The sequence below is a fragment of the Daphnia pulex genome, chromosome 2 (genome assembly GCF_021134715.1).
Source record: "Daphnia pulex isolate KAP4 chromosome 2, ASM2113471v1".
Taxonomy (NCBI): Eukaryota; Metazoa; Arthropoda; class Branchiopoda; order Diplostraca; family Daphniidae; genus Daphnia; species Daphnia pulex.
This window is the reverse complement of record NC_060018.1, coordinates 4,601,061-4,622,593: the sequence shown is the minus strand read 5'-3', so window position 1 is coordinate 4,622,593 and position 21,533 is coordinate 4,601,061. Positions and strand designations below refer to the sequence as shown.

Below are 21,533 nucleotides of genomic sequence, written 5' to 3'. Positions count from 1 at the left end.
ATGGTACGTGGGATATTTAGCCATTTGTACGAATTAAAAAAAATGTATCTTCACCGACTAAGCAGAAGCCACAATATTGCTTTGTTTTTGGTTCACTAACGATTACGCTGGAGCCTACGTGCTGGTCATTGAGAACACGGGAAGTACAAGGCTTTGTGGGTTCATGGGAAATCTGTTATCACGAAAGAAGTAAAAATTGCCGAAGCGAATGCAATTAAAAAAGATTTTTTCACGCGATAACATTTGTAGACGACGATTCAAACGATTGAAATCGAATACATTCAACTTTTACTTGCGTAATGCAATTCCGATGACGCAGCCAGCCTCCTCAATATGCTAATAATTAAACGAATGTGGCATTTTCATTTATTCGGTGTTCCAGCGAGCTACATCAATACTTTCTGACTGATCGATTGTTAAAAACCCACTTCCCAATTTTTTTTTTCTTGTATTGCCTTCTAGCCTAGAGTGAGAAAGCTTGGGATCACCGAAAAAAATATTTATTGCCAACCACCATCCTGTCAGGATGCCGTCCTAACATGGATAAGAAAATGTTTCGTTCAGTAATCAATCATATCTATAAGGTGAAAGCAAAAAAAAAAATCCTGATATTCATCTCCCTTTTTACAACAAGCGAGGAAAATATAGAGTTCTATTTATATATCGATCCCCACATACGCTATCCCAAAAAAGGTGATCCTACGATTAGCTCGCTACGTCGCTACGTCTAATTCTGAGAATACTGCCGTATGAGCCACTTGAACTAGTTTTCCCCCAACAACTGTAATCAGTCGGCAGGTCTCTTTGAGTGCTCAATTAATAGAACAATTCGGAGAACATCCAGCCTTTGAAAAAAACAAAAACACCCTTTTCTATTTTCAGTCGTTTGGTGCAACCATTTGTAGTGATGATTTAAAAAAATAAAATAAAACAGAGCTGGAATAGTTCCAATCTTTATGTAGAACGCAATCTTTCGTCGGTTCAAAAAAAAACGGACGAAGATTATAAAGATAAACTAACTTTCACGAAAAGGACATTGAATAACCAAAATAAACTTACTTTGATTTGTAGAATAGTTGTGGTATTTTGGAGTGCATCGATTCCGTATTCATGCAGCGGAATTTAATAATAACATGCCATGGACACGGCCGCAAACCGTTCCTCTCTGCGCTGATTCTCTGCCGCCGATAAGCTGGAAGAACGACGAGAGCTCATTTCTTTCCATTTTTTCGTTTCTGTGTGGAAAAGTTAAGAATATATTACTGTGAGTTATGCATTGAGAAACGCGACGACGGAGACGAAATGATAACATTTCCATTTATTTTAGTTTGCATGTTTCATTCATCAATGATCGATTTGACGTCTTAGATAACGCTGAATAATGTCCCTTAAAACTTTTAAATTTTCACACTAAACGGACTTTGTTATGTAAATGACTACTTAGTAACCACCTACCCCAAGATGGGAATACTTGGCTACGTGATCATTTCACTTCTGAACTTTCCTGAATTTTAGCATTTCACGAAGACTAATCATTAACTAACAGTAAGTTAAGGCTGTTGGGAATGGAGAGAGAAATTGAAATGACCTCAGGAGAAAATAATCAATTACTTTCATTCGGAATAAAGGTTGAAAACGGCAGGTTATGCCTCGGGTTATGAATATGAAAGTGAAAAAGATGTTGAAAGCCTGTCTGAAAAACGAAAACTGCACTTCTTGCGCAATTCTTGGCAACCCATCCAGGAGCATTTATCACTACAAACATAATTTTCATTAATTAAAAAAATAACATGTGCCGCGGTAGTACATGTAATGATTTGTATCATCCAACCAAAGTCCAAATTGTTACAACAACCCGGTTGAACGTCTTGACAAAATTAGAAATCATATCCAGCTTATTTATCATGGCTCATGGCTGCGCGTCATCTCAAACCTGCCGCAATGCACAAAATTCCGCTTCAAACCGGAATCGAAGACTGGCGTCACATAGACTCTAGAAATTTCTGTTTCCGTGTGAGCGAAATGATAGAGAAAACAAAAGGAGGAGGCTGCTGGCAAGATAAGTGGTCAGAAAAGATCTCGTGCGAGAGGGCCATGGAGAGAACGAGGTGTCTGCGTGCTCTATAGTTCTCTCCCACAAATGACAAGGGTTCATGTTTATCGCCGTTCTTCTTCGTCTACCGTTTCTTGACCCCCCTTACAATGAAAGAAATAAGAGCAGCGACCTTGGTCCCGATTCTGCTCTTCCGAAGTCCACCGCTTGTTTTGATCCCCAATTGACAGCTAGTCGGTTCTTCTTTCTCCGTCTCTCCTTTGACTCCGTGCGCAAGTCAATTTTCCGACTGAATCTTAGTAAAAAAAATACCTGCAACTCTTGTTATGAGGGGAAAACAAAAGTGAAATCTCAATAGATTGAAGGACGACAACAAAGTGAATTCAGGTCACCTAGCACACGTTAGGTGTGGTATACAACTTGCTCCAGTGATTTCAACCACCGGAAGGAACGATTGTTTGGCCGTCATTCAGACTGGGATTATCTATCAAGTACAGTAACCAAAGAACTCAAAAGAAGGTCAGCTTCGTCAGCTCATGCTTTTTCCTGTACGTGACTGCTTATGGGAGATAAAAGAAACTTTAAGGAAAATGTGCAAAGGAGAAAATGGCAATTGGCAAACAAAATGGACTGAAGAAGAATAACTGACTAAAAAGACGAAAAAATTTAGTTACCTCTATTTGATATTTAATGTTGATGTCTGCTAATCATTAAAAGTTTATGTATCAAAAATTGAACTGTCACCTCTTTTCTTTTTCTTTCTTGACGTACGGTAGTATTAAAGGCAGCAAAGTACTTTCTCTTTTTTACAATCGCGTGTCCTTTGACCTCTTAAAGTTGACCTCAATCCTCCTGGCTACCAACTGGCTAGTTACCAATATTAAGGTTTATTGACACGAACCCGCGTGAATTTAAATAAGCGATTTCAAATGCACCCCGATCCAATTGAGTAACTGGGAATGTTACAATTGGGGAATGTAAAAATAGTTATTTAATTCAACACGCATAAAAAACAATGCATTTAAGTGGGGTTCAGATCTTGGGAACCAACAACAAAGGCTGGAAAAACCGACAGTGCCAGGTACGAAAGGCCTACACACTGATTGAGATGGTGCGATGTTTTGATACTGATCCTCCAATCGCATATGGAGGAAAAGTACAGGTCAGGTAGGTCATCTTGGGTTTTTCCTTCCCTGGGGGTATTGGAAAAACCCTCGATTACTACTGAGAGCGACAATATAAGGACAAGTCAACAAAGGTGAGCATCGACCTGATAATACCAGACTGTGCCATGGTACGCATAGGCCTACTCACCAAACAAACCAAGATTTTTTTTATTCCATCTTTATCTTCCTTTTTTTCTTCTTAGCGCTTTCTCCGAAGTAAAATTAAAGAAAATCCTCTGTGACCCTTGGACCAAATTCTACATGGCAACCGGGCGTCTCCAGATGACGGTTTTAGACGTTTGAGTAGAAATTCTGGCAATTTCTAGCGTCTCGAACGTTGTTATCACGATTGAATGAAATTTCTCAGCAATCTACAAAGATTGCCATTTGCCCCCCAAAAATCAAAAATTTTTAGTTTACCCAAAAATTTTAAAACGTTGATCGAATGTTGGCTATCTTTAGAAAAAGGAAGCACTACTCATAAAAAGAGAAGGAAGTTGGCGCTGATTGACCACCCCACCAATCGTTCTTGCCCTTATTCCCTTTAACCCTCAACATCTCTGACCAGTGCCCTCCCTCTTTAACCCCCCCCCCCCACTCCTTCCAGAAAACTCTTTAAATAGTCGGTGGATCTGTTGTACCGTCGACATTCTCCATCATCACTCCCAACATTCGATTTCCACCACAGTCGATCCTACAGTCGATCTAAATAACATTATAGTGAACGTCCACCGACAACCAACCAACATCATCAGATGTCATCGCACCAGAATGGCACGAACGGACTCGACGTTGGAACGGGAGAATCAGCCGGATCAGCTCCGTTGATTGTCGTTTCCAATCGGCTCCCATTTGTCCTTACACGTGACAAAATTGGAAAATTACGGCGATCACACAGGTACGTGGCTTTTCTTTTGTTTCGTAAGAATAAAATGGAAAAAAGAAAAAAACAAACGGTATAGTGTAAAAATTTGACTACTGCTTATTCCCTTAGTGCGGGCGGGTTAGTGACAGCATTGGGTCCGGTAGTGATGAAGTGTGGAGGGTTGTGGATAGGCTGGCCAGGATCGCATGACATGCGACCGCTGGATGAAATACCTGAGCCGGACACTCCGAATAGTGGGCTAAAATCACAGCAGGTGAAGGCAGTCTTAGTCCGTCAAGAATTGTTCGACTCATTCTATAACGGCTGCTGCAACGGAACCTTTTGGCCGCTATTCCATTCGATGCCTGATCGGGCCATCTTTAGCTCCGACACTTGGAAAGTAAATATAAAATCAAAGTGTTTCACCAAAAGCCCAGTATACCAATTATGTATGCACAGGCTTATCAAGAAGTCAACGAAGAATTTGCACTCAAGACTATCGACGCCTTGCGACAAGTTCACAGCCGTTTGTTAAAAGAATACCAAAACAACGAGGATGCCATGCCTATCCCAGTTGTCTGGATTCACGATTATCAACTTATGCTGGCCGCTGCCATGATTCGCCAGGTAAGGATCAAACTTTATTAGCTAATCGAGAGATTTCATCTAAAAATTATTCAAACGCAAAGGTGGCCATTGAAGAGAACCTCACTTGCAAACTTGGCTTCTTCCTCCACATTCCATTTCCATCGTGGGACATAATGAGACTCTTCCCCTGGGACGACCAGATTTTGGAAGGCATTCTAGGTACAGTAACTTTTACAAAATCGTGGTGTCTTTGTTATGGCGAAAACAGACCACGGTTGCTTAGTGACAATTATTTTGGCTAGTGTCACGACGAAACTTTCGTTATTGTTTAGGGAAAAGACAGCTGCTGGGTTACAAGTGGCAAAACACAATAGCAAAATGACTTTTCAACAAAATGTCAATTGGGGAAAACCGCAATTCAAAATAATATTCGATAAACAAAACAAGCCCTGAATTCTTTTGAAAACGTTGGGTAAAAATGTCGACTGCTACTTTGTGCAAAAATGAAATCTATGCTCGACCCTTGGCAAAAAAGCAAATAACACGTTAAATTAGTAACTTACTTCTCATGGATGGTTTTCCTTGCAAGCCTTAAAGATTTCCAGTTTTTCCTCGAGGTCACTTTTGTTGGTGAACGTTCACTTGAAAAAGAAATCGTTATTTTATGCATATCACTGGTTGAGGAAAATAGTACCACATGTTGCCATCGCGTGTTTTTATTTCAATGCACTAAAAAAAAAGTAACGGTGGATTGCAGCTTTGCAAAATTGGTTTTTCAACGCCAATGCTCGTGCCTCGTGGACAACTGGCCAAAAAACATTACTAACAATACCAGCAGGAAGACACCAAATAATGTGGTGTTCTGCTGCCTCACTTTGGCAATTAGCCGGCGTTGCAATTTTCCATAACTTTTTCAAAATACAGTATACACATAACATAATTTTTAAATTGCACCTTATCAGTGTTTTATAGGTGCTGATAGTTATTTTTCAAGAACGTAAACAAATAATACCGTTAAAAAAAATGATTATAGTTGTAAAAACATTTGGGCAATTCTACTCTCTCATGCTGTGTGCAAACTGAATGGGCCATTTCAAAATTGAAACATTTTTCTTTTTTTATTGCAAATAGCTTGTGACATGGTTGGCTTCCACATCGATGACTACTGCACCAATTTCATCGAATGTTGCCAACGCCGTTTGGGATGTCGGGTCGATCACGCCAATGGCAACGTGGAATACGACAATCGCACCGTTCACGTTCGGCCTCTTCCTATTGGAATTCCTTTCAATCATTTCCAGCAGCTGGCCTTTAAAGCACCTCGAGTAAGTATTGTCGCATTGGACAGCAGCAGATGTGCATTTCCTGCTTCAAACGATAACCAATGTGTCACTTGATATAAATGATAAAAAAAAAGGTGATGAAAGACGAACGAGTCGTGTTGGGAGTGGATCGACTCGACTACACAAAAGGATTGGTCCAACGCATCAAAGCGTTCGAAAGGCTGCTGGAGCGTCATCCGGAGCATTTGGAACGTGTCGTTCTGATGCAAATCGCCGTCCCGTCGCGCACGGACGTCAGGGAGTACAAAGCACTGAAAGAGGAGATTGATCAATTGGTTGGCCGCATTAATGGCCGTTTCTCCACCGCTGACTGGTCACCCATTCGATACATTTACGGCTGCATCTCGCAGGTACCTACTTGGGTCTCTTTTGTGATGTCGTTAACAAATTTGAGCTAACGGGATCGTTTCGGAAAATATTAACAGGACAACTTGGCCGCTTTTTATCGCGATTCGGCCGTTGCGTTGGTCACGCCGTTACGCGACGGAATGAATTTGGTGGCTAAAGAGTTTGTCGCCTGCCAAATTAACGAAACGGGTGTGTTGATCCTCTCGCCTTTCGCTGGAGCCGGTGGCACCATGCGTGAAGCTCTGCTGGTCAATCCCTACGAGGTGGATATGGTGTCGGAAATGATCCACAAGGCCTTGATTATGGACGTAGATGAACGGCAGCGTCGAATGAAACTTTTACGTTCACGCGAATCCTCCATGGATGTCGACTACTGGATGGCGAGCTTCTTGAAAGAAATGCAGCTAGTCGAGTGTGCCATTACGGGACCTCCTTCGTCGATCCCCGTCGACTACGGCTACCAATCTTATCTGACAGAATACATTGAAGATTCCACTAAACTCAATCTCCTTTTGGACTATGACGGAACATTAGCACCCATTGTTAGTCATCCGGATCTGGCGATAATGTCGACCGAGACCCGACGCGTTTTGACTCACCTTTCACAAATGCCGTCCGTTTCCGTCTGCGTCATGTCAGGGCGATCGCTCGACAATCTCCGCAAAATGGTGGCCATCGATGGAATCACCTATGCAGGCTCCCAAGGATTGGAAATCCTTCATCCTGATGGTATTGGCTAAATAAAAGAAAAAAGTCATTTTGTGATGGCAGAGTGTTGGAAACATATTTGTCTTTGTCTCTACAGGATCGCGCTTCATCCATCCAGTTCCCACGGACCATCAAATCCGATTGCAAAATCTTCTTCCGGCCCTAGAGGTTGGTGGTGTCCTTTGCAATTGATTTTTTCTGCTTCTTTCCATTAGTTTTGGTTGGTTGCCGATTAAAAATTCATTTGGTTAGATGGAAGTCTGCACTAATGGAGCCTGGGTGGAAAACAAGGGCGCCCTGTTAACATACCATTATCGAGCGGTGTCGTCTCCCGAGCGCCGCGACTCGCTGGTGCAGAGGGCCGTCCAGTTATTCCGCGAGCACGGATTCTATCCGCATCACACGCAGATGGCCATTGAAGCTCGTCCTCCCGTTCCGTGGGACAAAGGCCGGGCTTCTCTCTACATTATGCGAACCACGTACGGCGTCGACTGGCCACAACGGGTCGGTGGGCCGGAACGAGTTCGAATTCTCTACGCCGGTGACGACGACACCGACGAAGAAGTCATGGAGGCCTTGAGTGGCCTCGCCTGTACCTTCCGCGTGTCCAGGGTGCCCGTTTACAAGTCGGCAGCCAATTACCGACTGACCGATCCTGAAGCCGTCCAGTCGTTGCTACACTGGATCGAAGATAAGCTCGACCAACGAGCGGTGGTTCCATCTCCTTTGGTGGGATTCACTGCCAGCTTTCTCATCACCTGCATTCACGAATCGGAAAACGCCTCCTCTGACGAGGAGCAGACGGATCTCGTCGATACGACCCTCGTGAGCAAGCGGCGGCGGCGCAATTCCAGAAATTCGAATTTTGTTTTGAGCAAAGCCGCCGCTGCTGGACTACTTCGCAGCAGTAACAATTTCAAAGCTGCCTTGTGTCACCATTCTCAGGACTCCATCACTGTAATCGGACATTAGCCCTTGCGAGATTGTATCCCCTCCCCTCCTTTTTCTTAATACGTCGTTGACAACTGAACATCCATTTCAATTCAAGCCCAGTGTCAAACATTTTGGAAACTTCATTGTAGTTAAAATTAGTGCCATCACCGCGGAAAAAAAACAAAGGGCGCAATCTTTCATCACCCGTTACTCTTCCTGTCGACAACTACTTGGACGTTTCAACTCTTTTCCCACTATTTTCTTTACCCCGCATATTATTACAACTGCGACATTGATTGTTGTTTTTCGTATTTCTTCTTCGTAGACCTCCGAAAAGTTCCGACGATTGTCTTTTTCTTTTTGCTCATCGAATTCGTTATTTGCACCCTTGACACGCACATCTGAAATCTACAATATACCGTTTATAATTGAGAGTTTACGTTTCGTTTTGGTTTAAAGTCCGAGATATGTGAGACGGTTATTATATTTCACGAAATTCAAAAACTAAGAGGATAAAATACCATGACAGAGACAACTTGCGACTAATGCAATACTTAAACACATTTAGGGTTTTCGCTTTTAGAATTTCACCAAGAAACCAAACCAAACCAAAAAATAGACCGATAATGTCAGCCATGGAGTGACGAAGGAGAAATTGCGGCATTTCACGGTTTTAGAAATATAATTACACACTATATATTTTTTTATATGATAAAAATCAAACTAACATGAGGATTGCGAAGTATTAGAATTGAAGATTATAAAGAGAGCAAGAAGAAAATACTTGAGAGTAGCATGACACTTTGTGCGCATTGAAAACTTTCTGACTGGTTTGTCTTCCGAGACAAGAAAGTGACATTTGGGTGACCGACGTCGTATACATATGATTGAAAATATGTCGCATGATACAAAAAATTTGAACTTGATTTTAGTTGATTAGGATCGACTATACAGGAAAGAATGATAATAATCTATGATTTTCGACAACCATTTCTAGACCCGACAGACGAGCAAGAGTATTTAAAAATTAAAAAAAAAAAGCCTTTGTTCTGATGTCAACGACCTGGAAGGTTTGTGACTTGCGTCATTAGCTCCAGAGTTGGCACTTGTTGGCTGGATTCATCGGGCTGTCGAGTGGACAATTGAAAACTTGAGAGAAAGTAGGACTGTTCTGAAGGACGCCGTTTGCACGATATTTCCCCGGACTGTGAGCCTCTTTTGTGTACTTCTCGTAGCCGTCACCATTCAGCACCTCGCACCAGATCTATTGTAAATCCAGACACAAAAGACGGTATCAAATACAAAGTAGTGAGAAAAAGAAAGTCGCCGTAGAAACCTGTCCGTAAGTGATGAAAAAAAGCTGATCGTCGGTGTAGTTGACACCCGGCAGTCGATATTCTGGGCTGCGGATCTCTTCACCTCCAGACTTTGAATTTGATTTATAAGCGGTCCAGGCGTGGGCAAGTCCGCCGCTGTCGCAAACGTTTTCGCCTAATGTTCTGTTTCCGTCAATCTTTGACGACAGAAATTACCGGAATTTTATTCATATATAATGTGATGTGCTACTTTTCGTCATAAAAAGCCTCGTTTCCTTAATGACGCTCACGAAATCCAGTCAAACGCCAAGCATGCATTTCACGACACTCAAAATCTCGCTTGGAATCAAAAGTTAAATTAGTTGGGATGCTTTCAAGATAATCAAATAACTCGGGCCGGAAGCCCTTCCCTCCTAAATAAACGAAACTATTCCGTCACTTCCACCCGCCGCTTCCCGACTTGCGCAAACTCATCGACGTATATCAAGATCGCAGGCGCAATTTCAGACAACAAAGAAGAGTAGGAGCGATTGATCAGAATGCGTATACTGTATAGGGAGGACACTAACCGGTTTATCGATGTGGTCAATCGTGAAGGCGGCATACTGCTGGATGAAACAGTCAGCCCGCTGACTGAACTCGCGCATCAAGGACTCGCTCCACCATTGAGTCATGTTGCCATGTCGATCGTATCTCCGTCCTTTTCATTAAAAGCAACGAACAAGACAGAAATTCAATCAGATTTCAATCAGTCAGAAACTGCGACAGAGAGAGAGAGAGATTTGATGGACATACCGTTGACGTCGAATCCGTGAACAATTTCATGGCCGATCACGACGCCCAGATTGCCGTATGTCATATATCTTGGAATTGACAAGTGAATAAAGCTCATTATTACTTCATTAACAGGATATTAGTTGCTGCTGCGAATCGTGATGAAATTTACCTTGGTAGGTCTAGGTTGAAGAAAGGCTCGCGAAGGATTCCTAACGGGAAAACTAATTCGACGAAAACGAGACAAGAGAAAAAGGATTTGAGAAATGAGACGAGAAATGTGTGCGTGCGAATATTATTTCAAAAAAGGAGGGGGGAATCATTATTAACTGATCTCGTTGGTCGACGGATTGTGAAAGGCGTTGACGACCAGTGGTTGAACTAGCCATTCCCTGGAAATTTAATCAAGCACATTTTAGCAGCATAAGCAGTCAGACACAAAATGAAGGCTTGGCTATTGTTATACAATACGTACTTCTCTTCGGGCGGTGGCTGGAAGACTTTTTGAATTTCGCGCCAGACTTCGTGACGCCTTATGCGCATAACGTTGAAGAAAATGTGTCCATTGTCAATGTGCAGCTAAAGAAAAAAGGGCGATTTTCCAGTTTAAAGTAAAAATATGAAACAAAAGTCAATCAATCTGTTTCCTAGCTGCCATAATAATTTTCCAGGAATATGCCCATACCTCGTGATAATCGAGATCCAATTGAGTCAAGTTGAGAATTTTGTTAGGATAGCCAATCTTGGAGCCCATTGCCTCCAACTAGAAAAAACACGGGGACCGGAAAAGATTCATCATCACGCTCACTGCCTTCTCATTACCAGCGCTATCTCGTGGGATATTACAAAATGGCAAAAAAGCAGTCAATAATAAATTTGAAACTAGTTTACTTTCTCCAGCAGACGCAGCGTCATCTCCTCTTCGATCCACTTTTGGCGGGCGATGCTTGCGCCGAAAGCTTCTTTCAGTTCGTCGATCAGCTGCAATATCTACAGTTTGTTTAGCAAGCACTTTGAAGATCGAATACCAAACAACACACATTTTTTTTGTCTTTTCCAAATGAATAAATACCCAGGTATTCGTCCAATTTGAGGCCATTTTGGTTACGTAAAGATGTGCGGCTACTAATCCGAAACCTTCGTTCACCAGCGCGACGCACTGCTTCCACCTATAAGTCAAGCCAGCCAGACACATTAGGGACGATCATCATCGACTTCCGCATTTGGCTGAGAGCTCATTTGGGAATTTTTAAAAAAAGAAAGAAAAAAGATACGAACCTCGTGAGATAAATGCGCTCTTCACCCAAATTGGGCACGCTTTGTTTAAAGTTGGTCCACATTTTCTGGAAACGGGTGGTAATAAGAGGCATCGATTTGAAGACGAATCGCCATATCAAATAATTGGTTACGGTCCTTTTAAATTGTGAAATTACAAAAAAAGATAGAAACCAAATAAAAAGAAAAGAATTGTGAAAGTTACACGGTTGGGTATTGAGAAACTATTAACAACTACGCTGCTACCTGGTCGGTGTAGTGCTGAGAAGCGTGCTTAGCTCGGGTAGAAAATCACGACACTGCAGACTGACTGGCATGTCGGACAACAGGAGAGCCGACCGATCCTGCTCGTTTAATCCGGTGGCTCGGAGAAGTGTCTCCACGGCTGCTGTCCAGTTAATCTGTTTTTCACGAATCCAATCAGTAAGTTTCGCCTGGACATAACACGCACAGCTCTTCTTTCGCCTAGTCTGCCAGACGGGAAGCGGATTGCGACGAGACATATAAATTCGTCCCATAAACTCCTCTCTGATACACAGCCCATTGAATATTTTGTTGCAGCATGACATTTTCTCTGATCGCGTAAGCCTCAAAACTGGTCTTAAGAATTAGGTGGAGATGGAGCCAGCTCGTTGCAGTGTGTGTGTTTGTTAAAAAATAAAAATAAATAAAAAAGTCAAAAGAGTTCATCAAGCAGGTTTTGTCCAAGTTTTCTAAAGATAGCCACGAAGCGACGCGTCGGCGCCGGATCTTTGTAACTGTGCATGCTGCATAGTGTCGTTAACGACGAAGGAGGACGGTCGGTTCCGTGTACGGCTGACGCCGCTGGGTTCGCCTATACGGGCACTAATTAATGACAAAGTTACCGGATGGAAGAAAAATATGCGAGAAAATAAATCAATCAATAGAGATAAAGAAGGCAGGAATGAAGATAAGAATCAGCCGAGCCCAACGAAAAAGGTCGCCCTACTTGGCAAGGACGCAACCGCTTCTTTTACCCGAGTTAACTCCAGTATTCAATTCAGTTTCATCAAAATTGAAGGTGATTCAATCGAGAATTTCGTGTTGAGACATTTCCAGCCCAGAAAAAAAAAAAAGATTGGATACATTCACAAGGTGACGTCGAAAGCAGATCGATAAAAGAAAATTGAAATCAAGCATTCAATTTCCCTCTATGTTTACATATCTATAGATAAAGAGAGAGACACCAAGAATCAAATGTGAAAAATAAGCCAGGGTAGACAGCAGTCTCGACTGTCTGGCCAAAACTGTCACCCGAAACGAAACCACACGCTCTAAAAGTTGATCATACAACAACAAAGATTTCTGATAAGGGAAAAAAGGCAAACCCCGTCTGAACATTGTTTTGCTTATTTACCGCAGGAAATTGGGCATCCATGTCATGGAGGCTCAAGCGGTGATCGACGACGACGTCCTGATGAAAGGCGGAGTTCTCTAGATCTTCGCTGCTGGTGCCGGTGCGGTTCGAATCGCTCGTCGGATCTAACATGAAGTCACCATCGGCGCAGAAATTGCTGGAAATCTATAATCAAACCAAAACCAAAATTGACTCTCTCTTTCTCAAATAAAAGAGGGGAAACGAGAGAGGGAAACAAAAGACAGCGATATAAAAAAGAAATGAAATAAGAAGACAGCTGACGACATCGTAGAGTCGCATTTTCCGGACTCTTGGTTTACTACTACGATCATGGTGAGAATTTGGCTGGAACAGAAAAAGGCAAGGACCGAAAAAACAACACTCCTGCATCTAGTTATCTGCAAAGTTTTCGCTCTGTTATTCTATTCTTTTTGACTGCATAAACCCCGGTGTAAAATGAGAATGGAAAATGAGAGGGTAAGAAAAAAGGGGAAATAAAGAGGGGGAATTGAAGTTGCGCAAACAACGAACTCTCCGAGATAAAAAGAAGATCGATTCCACGATATGAATGTACATATTCAAATCCGTCATGCCAGAGAGACACGGACTGCAGCCTCGTCCTTTCAATGAAAACCCAAATCCCTCTTTATTTCCAAACTTTGAAGTTACAAACTATTCAAAAGTGGGATTATCGCGGCATCAAGTTCAAACATTGGAAATCTAGTCGGAATGCGACTAAAATAGATGACAACAATTGAATTAGACAAACAAGGAAAGGATAGAGAGTTACTTTGGCAAAGCGCGCCTCAAAGGCCAGCATATCGTCGAGTTCGTCAAGTGGCTCACGCCGACCGCCGCTCAGCAGAAGAATAGTCTCCTCCATGAGATTGCGATAGGAGCGGAGGCAGCGTGAATGTCTGGCCACCGTTTCGTTCTTGCTCACGTCATACCTAAAATTGTAGGTATATTACCTAAAATTTTTTATTGGCCGTCAGGCCGTTGTTGAGGCCGTCAGGCTGTTCTTGTGGCCGTCAGGCCCACTATGCCGTCAGGCTAGGTTAGGACCACTCTGTTGTCATATATAGCAAAGTGCTGTCAGGACCGCTTTGCTTATATATAGTAAAGCGGTCCCAACTCTCAACAGCTTTGCTATATATGACAGCAGAGTGGTCCCAACCTAGCCTGACGGCATAGCGGGCCTGAAGGCCTCAAGAACGGCCTAACGGCCTCAAGAACGGCCTGACGGCCTCAAGAACGGCCTAACGGCCTCAAGAACGGCCTGACGGCCTCAAGAACGGCCTAACGGCCTCAAGTATATTGATATGAATTCTTGCTCACGTCATACCAGTCTTTCTCCATCAGCGGTTCACCTTTGTAAAACTGTTCAAACACAAAGAGATTTAGAAGAATAAATTTAATTAAAAAAAAAAAAAAACTTTTGCGCAATCCCCCGACCGAGTCATAAGGGTGGGGGTACAACTTTTTCATAAACTCTTGCGGAAAATTCGTGCGAATGTACGTCGCACTATATTTGACAAGGACTAAAATAAATAGTGAAAACGAAAGTGGGACGACCCTGCACATAAATTTCTTTACGCACAGGGACTTTTAATATATACCTAATACTATACCTGGAGGATGTACTGGGACGAGTTTCGTTCGTCTTGCGTGACGTAAATGTCGACGAAACTGTGAACTTGGAGGGCGGCCAGGGTCCCGATCAGGTGCTCGAGTGACGCATGATCGTGCGGACGGTCGCCGGGCTCGAGCATCAGCAAAGGCCAAGCGCCTAATTCACCCGGCTGTAGAAAAGCAAACAGTGGCAAGTCCCTGACGTCGCCAAAATCCGCATCGTCCAAATCTGCCATCAGTCATCATCAGCCAGCCGGCAATGTTGACCATCCAGCGGAAAGTCGGAAAACAAGAAAGAGTCCATCATGCAGCCGGCACGACAAATACAAAACAGTACAACATCATAATACATAACATGCACATCACACAATTCATCATTTAACCAAATGCAAATGCCAGGAGGGACCCATGCAGCTTCCTTCACTCGACTTAGTTTCAAAGAAGTCAGTTTCACTGACTTGTCGCTCGCCTCAAACCAGCGACGAGGAACAAAAAAGAAGGAAGGATTGAAAATGGAATTCTTTTTCGGGAATGTCAAACGACAACTGATTGTTTGAAAGAAAGATAAGAGAAGAAAGGCGAGCTGAGGTTGGACTTACGCGGACTCATACACGAAGCGTAGAAATCTTTGATTTTCCGAACCGATCCGTTGACGTTAGCATCGCCATCGTGCGGCTGTTCCAACACTTCTGCACACACACACAAAGATTCAGACATGCAATCATCAAATCATAAAGCGGATCGTGAATTTTTTAAAAAGGACAATAATCCAAGGTTTGGATGGTTATCAACCGACTTCGAGTATTAAGTAGCATTTCGTCCTGCATTTCTTGTAGAGTTGAAAGCTGATTAGAGTCATCGGGAACGCTGTACGTTTCCAGGAAGCGGCCGCAAGAGAATCGGTAGAAATCGGTACAGGGATCAACCGACGGATCGAGACGGGCCAGAAGACGCGCTGCCGCTCTCACACAGGCCGGAGTCGTGCACAGCTCGCCCTGATGCTGGTCTTCCGGCAATGCGGCGCTCGCATCTTCATAATTGCCAAACAATCCTGCAGTTTTGAATTTTTCACAAATAAGAAAGGTTTCACTCAGTCACATGAAGGCATCAGTTTTATTTTTCAAAACAAAATATCAAAAGTCACAAAGTTTTACGATCAGAGATAAATATTTCAGCTCTAGATTTTTATTTGACTTGTTTCCGAGTCGCGATTTCTTTTGCTAATGCCAATGGAACCGACACGGTTCTAATGGCCCAACCTATACTCGCTTTGGCAAGGCTTCCTCGCAAACTGCGAGACGTGGGCCATAAATCAACAGCGATGCCCCGCTAAACAAGAAGTATAACGACTTCAAAAAGAAAAAGAAGATCCTCTTGCCCTCCCCCTATTCAACGGCTAAGCAGTCCAGTATATTCATACATGTATATATAGATAGTCAGAATTAGAGCTGGTCGTGCGTGCTCTATTGTTTGACTGGGCTAGGTTGCCAACTGAAGAGAGAGGGGGGAAAAAACACATGCGACATTTGTCGGGTTTTGCCCATTAGATTGAGACGTTGTTCCGAAGTTTGTCAACAACACGCTCGACGAGAAAACATACAAACGGGGAGGGGTAGGATATACATATCGCTTCTAACGGAATGAAAATTAACGACAAATAAATTGAAATCAACGACTAGTCGAACGGGTGCAACTTTGACGGGGAGTAATAGGTTAATGAATTATCGACTTTGGTTCAAACGAAAATCACAAGTGACGAGAGCGGAAGGCCTCTCGTCTTCATCGCAAACTGCCAAATAATGGCCCCGTTGTAATATACTGTATGGACAATGTCGGAGTCTGGAGTTTTGCAAGAGAGAGAGAGAAGCCGACAGAGCGAATGGGGCCGACACGACACCCCTGATCCCATTAGTCTGCTGGGCGGACAGTCAACTAGCTTATTTTGGAGTGCTTCGTTTCTTTATGCAATAGGTTGCAGAAGAAAGATCGGCTATAGGCAAACTGACAATTAGGTTACGCGTGCTCCAGTTATCACTTTGGCACGTCGTTCACGCCAATTGCGAATATTGGGCAACATTCAATTAGAAAAAAGGAAAAATAGTGTTTAGATAGTGACCATAAGGTTGCCAGAACCAGAAGACGGCAGATGCAACGATGATTGAGGTGATGACGGTGAACGGGATCCACCACCAACAGCGACTGCAGCTCCTACCGCGGTACTCCACGTACCTGTGCGGCAGTGCGGTAGATCATTAATGACACATGAATTTGAATTCAATGAATTAGCCAAAAGATGAGCCATTTTTTTGTTTTTACCTTTCGGGCATGGAGAAATGTTCTTCGTCGGTCCCGCTGTTGAGACTGGACGCGCTGGGCGGCGGTTGGCGTAAGAGTGAGATCCGCGAGCTTTGACTACGCACAACCGGTCGGTGACGGCCGACTTTGGAGAGTCCGACGAGTCCGTTGCGGGACGACGGAGCGGCGGAAGAGGCCTGCCGGACCTGCGGAGGCGAAGAAGCCGGCGACGATGAAGACATGTTGAACGTCCCCAGTGAGATGTGCGGCAACGAATGTTTGGCGGAATTGGTATTTAAAAACGGATCCGACTTGATTGAAGAACTGAAGGCATTCAGGTCGACGCAGCGGAGAGATGGAGACGGTGTTCTTTGTTGAGCTGTTGATTGTCCGGCGTGTATCGAGTTCAAATGAGATTCGTCCTCCATCGACTCGATGGATTGCATTCCTTACCACTGGCGGCGGATATTCGATCTGAAACTTGTCCGACAGGGCACCTTGTCACCCATCGACCAGTACCAATCAATTGGGCGACTATTTCGCGTGATTGGCAAAACACACATCCACACAGTTTTCTTACCCCGAAGTAGGCGGTGGGTAGCCAAGGACTAGACTGGCTCACGTGAAGCGACCTACTGCAGAGCCTGAGTCTCGGACGGAAAACCATGTCCCTCTTCGGTACAATCAACCAGCCCAGCAGCAAGCACATCACGCATGCTCTCAGCCGACCGGTCCCAGCAGCGCCAGAGCCAAGAAAGCCTCTCTAGCTGGGCTTCCGATGTCTTGATGGGCGAGAGATAGAGGCGTGTGTATAGCCAACGGGGTTGACAAAGAGCACGTTTGCTCCATATCAGGGTTCCTTATTCGTCACCATCGAGTGCTGTTGAACGCATCTTTTTATTTGTCTATCGTCCTTCTTCTTCTTTTATTTTTGCGGATGTCGGAAGCAGCTGCCGCCTTCGCTTTCCAACAGGAAGACCACCATCGACGGCGCCCCTTCTTCACGCGCCGGAGGTTCACGTACAGTGTTAAAAAGCCCCGGTGTTAAAAATATCTCCTTTATGATTACCATAATACTAATAAGGCCACCTTCTGTTCTCGTTCGTGGGTTCTTCTCGCCCAGGCCTTGTGTGATGGTCATGATTTCCTCCGACAGGTAAACAAACAAACACAACCGGGACATGCGGCGGCCGATGTGTGTGGGTGTTTGTCTATATTATGCCCTCTCAAGTGTCGCGTAACCCGACAGATGACGCCAACCGATGTGGAGGTAATAATGAAGATGCTGCTGCTGCTGTCCTGCAACTAAGAATAGATCAGCCGAAATTAATTAAGGCAGACAATGAGAGTCCATTGAAAAGGGGGCGAAAAAAACAAATTCTCATTACCTTCCGTTCGCCGGGTTGAATAAGATGGATTCGGTCGTGTTCCGGCCCAGTTTAAGGATGGCCGACTTTTAATTCAATCACGCTTAGTCGAGCGAGGCGAAGAAATTGTTTCAATAATGTACGACATCGTTGGCAGGCCCTATCTTGACGACTGGTCTTCCCCAGATGGATGTACTGCTGCTGCTGCTACCTCCCTCTTCTTCTTCTTCTTCCGACCATGTCGTTTCGTTCCGTCGAGTTATTTCAAAAGCGGCGTGACACCGCAGCTTCGCTACCCCCTCTTCGACGTGCGTGCATGAACCAAGATAAATCCTCCCGAGTCGAGATCCCTCAATACCCTCGTATATTTGGCTGGAAATTGCTGTCTTTTAAAACCATTTCGGCCCCATCTTCAGCGGTTTGGGGCTTGCCCTTTCTCGCTTTTATGAGAGGCAGCGGCAGCCAGCCTTTTCGTCCGGGTTTCTATTTACATATCGATTCTATATCGCGTCGCGTCCGGATTTCGATTTCGGTTTTACGATTCCAATGTAGACATAAAGTTGCTCCATCCGCCCACACGACGACTTAAGGGCGATCGATCACATTTACTGCGTGCTCACTCTTAAGAATCGGCGACAAAACGATTTGAAATTGGGCGCCCATGTTTGCATCAAATACAGTCGTAGTTGGAGAAAGATTTTGGAATAAAAGTTTAAGCGCCTATCGCGTATTTGAAAAGGACAGCGGTGAGTACAATCGTGTTTCCAGACACACGTTTGCGTCGTGAAGGCGCCTTCTACTATGCATGTCGGGAAGAATGAGATTGGTTTTTTCGTGCTAAATAACTGAGGGTTCCTACGACGAAATTAAAGACAACAGTTTTTTGTTTGTTTGGTTTTTTGGGCTTTTAAATAGAAAAACAAAAAAACAACAGCCAATAAGGCAGCGAATCAAAGAGAAGGAGAAATAAACAAATGAACTAATCTCATTGGAAGAAGGTGGTGCGTGATAAAGAGTTCATGGTTCGGTGTCTGCTGACGACATCAATTGAGGTCGTCACGATTCAATTCGGTCGCCTTCTAAACTTAGCGCAACAACTTCGGATTCAAAGAAAGTAAATGACCATTTTCGTTTGGCATTCAGCAAACATATTGGTAGTACTACGTGCGCCTCAGCTATTCATCCGGCAACGTAAACAACAAGAAGGCTAATACAAATATCAAGGGCAATAACGACCGAAAAAAAAAGAAAAACCCAGCATTAAAGATTGCTACTTTATGAAGGAGCCAAGGAGGGAAGACCTTGGCATCCTGAAAGAAAATGAAAAAGAAACTAATCAATAAATCAAAATCTACATTTTTTAAATCGTGTTCCGTTTGAATTATTAAAACTTTAAACCCGAGTTAGACTTTATAAAATCTCGCCAAGTTCCCCTACTACGTCCCATTACAGATTAATTGTCGGATGGACAGAGAATTAATATGGAAATTACCAGTTTAAAATTAGCGCATCTGCTGTCCTTCAGCATTTGCATGCATTAGGCTGTTGCGTGTGGGCGCTGATAATATTACTCGGTAAATTAATTACCCGAGATTTATTTTTATTGCTTGCTAACGTCCACGTGCTTTTAAAAAACTTGAAAAATGAAAAACAACTTCCTCCAAAAAACTAGTAGAAATTGCAAATTGTCACTTAACCACTTTAGGAATCGTACTCGAGTAAGGAATTAGTGATAAGTTGCGTTATTTTAATAAGAAAAGTAGGAACTAGACAATTACATAGACGACGAATTTCAGTATAAAATGTTTGCCTAATGTAGCTTTAATAATTCAATTCAAAAAATTAGGGACGGTTTTTTTTTAAATTGAGGGTTATGTGATTACCGCTGAACGACTGAGAATATTTTCCCATTAACTTCGTAAACAGCATAGACGAGAGAGCACTAACAGTGAGAATTCATTCACCTCGCAAGCCAAAATCGTTGATTATTTGTTACATCCGTCTTCCTTTCGGATGCGAGAGGAAACAGAAATAGAGCAAAACAAAAATCTCGTTTCGTACCCTCCCCGTTCTTCCGGCTCCGGTCCCAAGTTTCCTACTTCCGTTGTTGATTTTTTTCTTTTTCTTCTTACCATTTCGCTGGATTTGTTTGGATTCGTTCAACCCAGTTTCCCCTTTCCTGATCCTCGATTTTCTTTGCAACAAACAAAACAAAAAGAAACCAATAAAAGCCAAACAAAAGCTCAAATCATCAAACTCAAACACAGAAATAAGAAAGAAAACGTTACGAGTTGGTGGTGCCGCCGAAAGTCAAGTTTTTTCCCCCTTTTTCGTCTTGGAAACTTTGTTTTCTTTTTTGTTTTTTGTTATTTTCACACGCGCCACTGGAAGGAAAACTATATTTACAACGTCCGAATCACTGACGAGATTCGCTGTTGTTTCTCTTTAGTGTTTTATGGTTGCACACATGTGCTCTTTTTTCGACACAGAAGAGCAAATGACCGCTGTCAAAGTTGTTTTCCCTTTTGTTCCGCCGAGTCGGACACACACTTTTCACTCGCTAGAGCAAACACGATCCACGAAAGCGAAAGAAAAAACGAGCATAAATCGTTTAGGCAAGTGAAAACAAAAAGAAAAATAACTTTCACTTTAGAGATTAAACTTCTTTCCCCCTCTCCCCAAAATGCTCGGTCTCTACGACAACTAGTGAAGACGGTACAATAAAATAACAGCTGATGTGACATCCACCATGAACCTATTTGTTTGATGTTCTGATTTCCGGAAGACCTTCGTTTACTAGTGTATACTCTGGGAAACAGCCCAACAGTCGGTAAATATGATAGCAACGTACTGATACTTATAAAAGGATCGGAGATCTTCAACAACTTGACCAAATAAGATGAAAAAAAACCACGTGAGATCAGATCGAATTCGATATTCAGAGGTTCTCCAAATAGTGGCAAGCAGATAGATCGACTGATTGTGTTACAGCCTCTTTTTTTCCGAATTTCTTTAGGAACAGATCATCATAAACTATGGCACTCTTCAGTCAGTCGATCTGCTAGAGTGTGTAAACAATGTTACACTACTGCAAAACCAACGTACGCAGCTACAAGAAAAATCCTTTCAAAACATGGAAACATTTTAGGATGTCTGACTTACCCCAGCAACGGCTTCGTAGAACGGACAGGCCATATTATGGAATCATTAGTCTTCCGTACTATTAGGTTACGCTGATGTTTCGCAACAAAATATTGCCACCGTGACACCGTAGAATACGTAGTAGTCGTAAACCATGGAGAATTCATGTCAATAATAAGCATGATATAGTGATACACTGAACAGATGATACGGTTACTCGACAGAGGACGTTGTAGACGAAAAAATAAATAATGCGGTGGCAGCACTTGCTTCCGGGATCCAATGTTACATTGCACTGTTCACGTTCACGTTCCAATGTCCCATTCCACGTCTGAAGCTAAATATCAAAAT

General features: G+C 43.2%; 3 protein-coding genes across 7 annotated transcripts in view; 1 reads left to right on the top strand and 2 right to left on the bottom strand.

Annotated features, from left to right (window-relative positions):
* The window catches only part of LOC124210484 (serine-rich adhesin for platelets-like), a 31,608-nt gene extending 26,108 nt beyond the window's left edge, over positions 1-5,500 (bottom strand). Inside the window, exons 1-2 of the mRNA XM_046608577.1 lie at positions 5,236-5,500; positions 1,060-1,235 (exon numbers count right to left, since the gene is read on the bottom strand). Of these exons, the coding sequence (XP_046464533.1) occupies positions 1,060-1,112 (53 nt within the window). The 5' untranslated portion in view covers positions 1,113-1,235; positions 5,236-5,500. The remainder of the gene's footprint in view (positions 1-1,059; positions 1,236-5,235) is intronic.
* LOC124210486 (alpha,alpha-trehalose-phosphate synthase [UDP-forming]-like) lies at positions 3,841-8,438 on the top strand. Its single transcript, XM_046608584.1, has 9 exons — positions 3,841-4,117; positions 4,214-4,484; positions 4,544-4,711; positions 4,774-4,891; positions 5,804-5,997; positions 6,090-6,365; positions 6,441-7,092; positions 7,169-7,239; positions 7,324-8,438. The coding sequence occupies exons 1-9, from the start codon at positions 3,975-3,977 to the stop codon at positions 8,041-8,043; spliced, it is 2,613 nt and encodes an 870-aa protein (XP_046464540.1). The 5' UTR covers positions 3,841-3,974; the 3' UTR covers positions 8,044-8,438.
* A 32-nt stretch (positions 8,439-8,470) lies between these two features.
* Positions 8,471-21,404, bottom strand: LOC124210485 (endothelin-converting enzyme 1-like). 5 transcript variants are annotated; one of them, XM_046608581.1, is made up of 24 exons: positions 21,204-21,404; positions 20,330-20,601; positions 18,063-20,235; positions 17,764-17,979; positions 16,696-17,673; positions 16,496-16,608; positions 15,176-15,430; positions 14,979-15,068; positions 14,379-14,608; positions 14,093-14,127; positions 13,538-13,697; positions 12,748-12,912; positions 11,616-11,770; positions 11,373-11,507; positions 11,167-11,263; positions 10,986-11,084; positions 10,780-10,857; positions 10,570-10,673; positions 10,425-10,486; positions 10,267-10,318; positions 10,116-10,183; positions 9,890-10,020; positions 9,341-9,517; positions 8,471-9,268 (listed from the first exon to the last, which is right to left on the bottom strand). In XM_046608581.1, exons 5-24 carry the CDS (start codon positions 17,118-17,120, stop codon positions 9,092-9,094), a joined length of 2,808 nt encoding a protein of 935 aa, XP_046464537.1. In that variant the 5' UTR covers positions 17,121-17,673; positions 17,764-17,979; positions 18,063-20,235; positions 20,330-20,601; positions 21,204-21,404; the 3' UTR covers positions 8,471-9,091. The 5 variants fall into 5 exon arrangements, with proteins under 5 accessions (XP_046464537.1, XP_046464539.1, XP_046464538.1 ...); XM_046608583.1 differs by having other exon boundaries at positions 16,696-17,171; positions 17,255-17,673; positions 18,063-21,404; XM_046608582.1 differs by having other exon boundaries at positions 18,063-20,601; positions 20,893-21,404.
* Between the last annotated feature and the right edge of the window lie 129 nt (positions 21,405-21,533).

What these genes read in the sequence shown, in the direction of transcription:
- LOC124210486 (XM_046608584.1), top strand. Translation starts at nt 3,975, where the DNA reads ATGTCATCGCACCAGAATGGCACGAACGGACTCGACGTTGGAACGGGA. An exon ending in AAATTACGGCGATCACACAG is followed by an intron (nt 4,118 to 4,213) that starts GTACGTGGCTTT and finishes TTATTCCCTTAG; the next exon opens with TGCGGGCGGGTTAGTGACAG. An exon ending in TTTACGGCTGCATCTCGCAG is followed by an intron (nt 6,366 to 6,440) that starts GTACCTACTTGG and finishes AAATATTAACAG; the next exon opens with GACAACTTGGCCGCTTTTTA.
- LOC124210485 (XM_046608579.1), bottom strand. Translation starts at nt 17,120, where the DNA reads ATGCAATCCATCGAGTCGATGGAGGACGAATCTCATTTGAACTCGATA. An exon ending in CGCTGCGTCTGCTGGAGAAA is followed by an intron (nt 10,858 to 10,985) that starts GTAAACTAGTTT and finishes TGTTTTTTCTAG; the next exon opens with TTGGAGGCAATGGGCTCCAA. An exon ending in CAGCCACCGCCCGAAGAGAA is followed by an intron (nt 10,487 to 10,569) that starts GTACGTATTGTA and finishes TTAAATTTCCAG; the next exon opens with GGAATGGCTAGTTCAACCAC.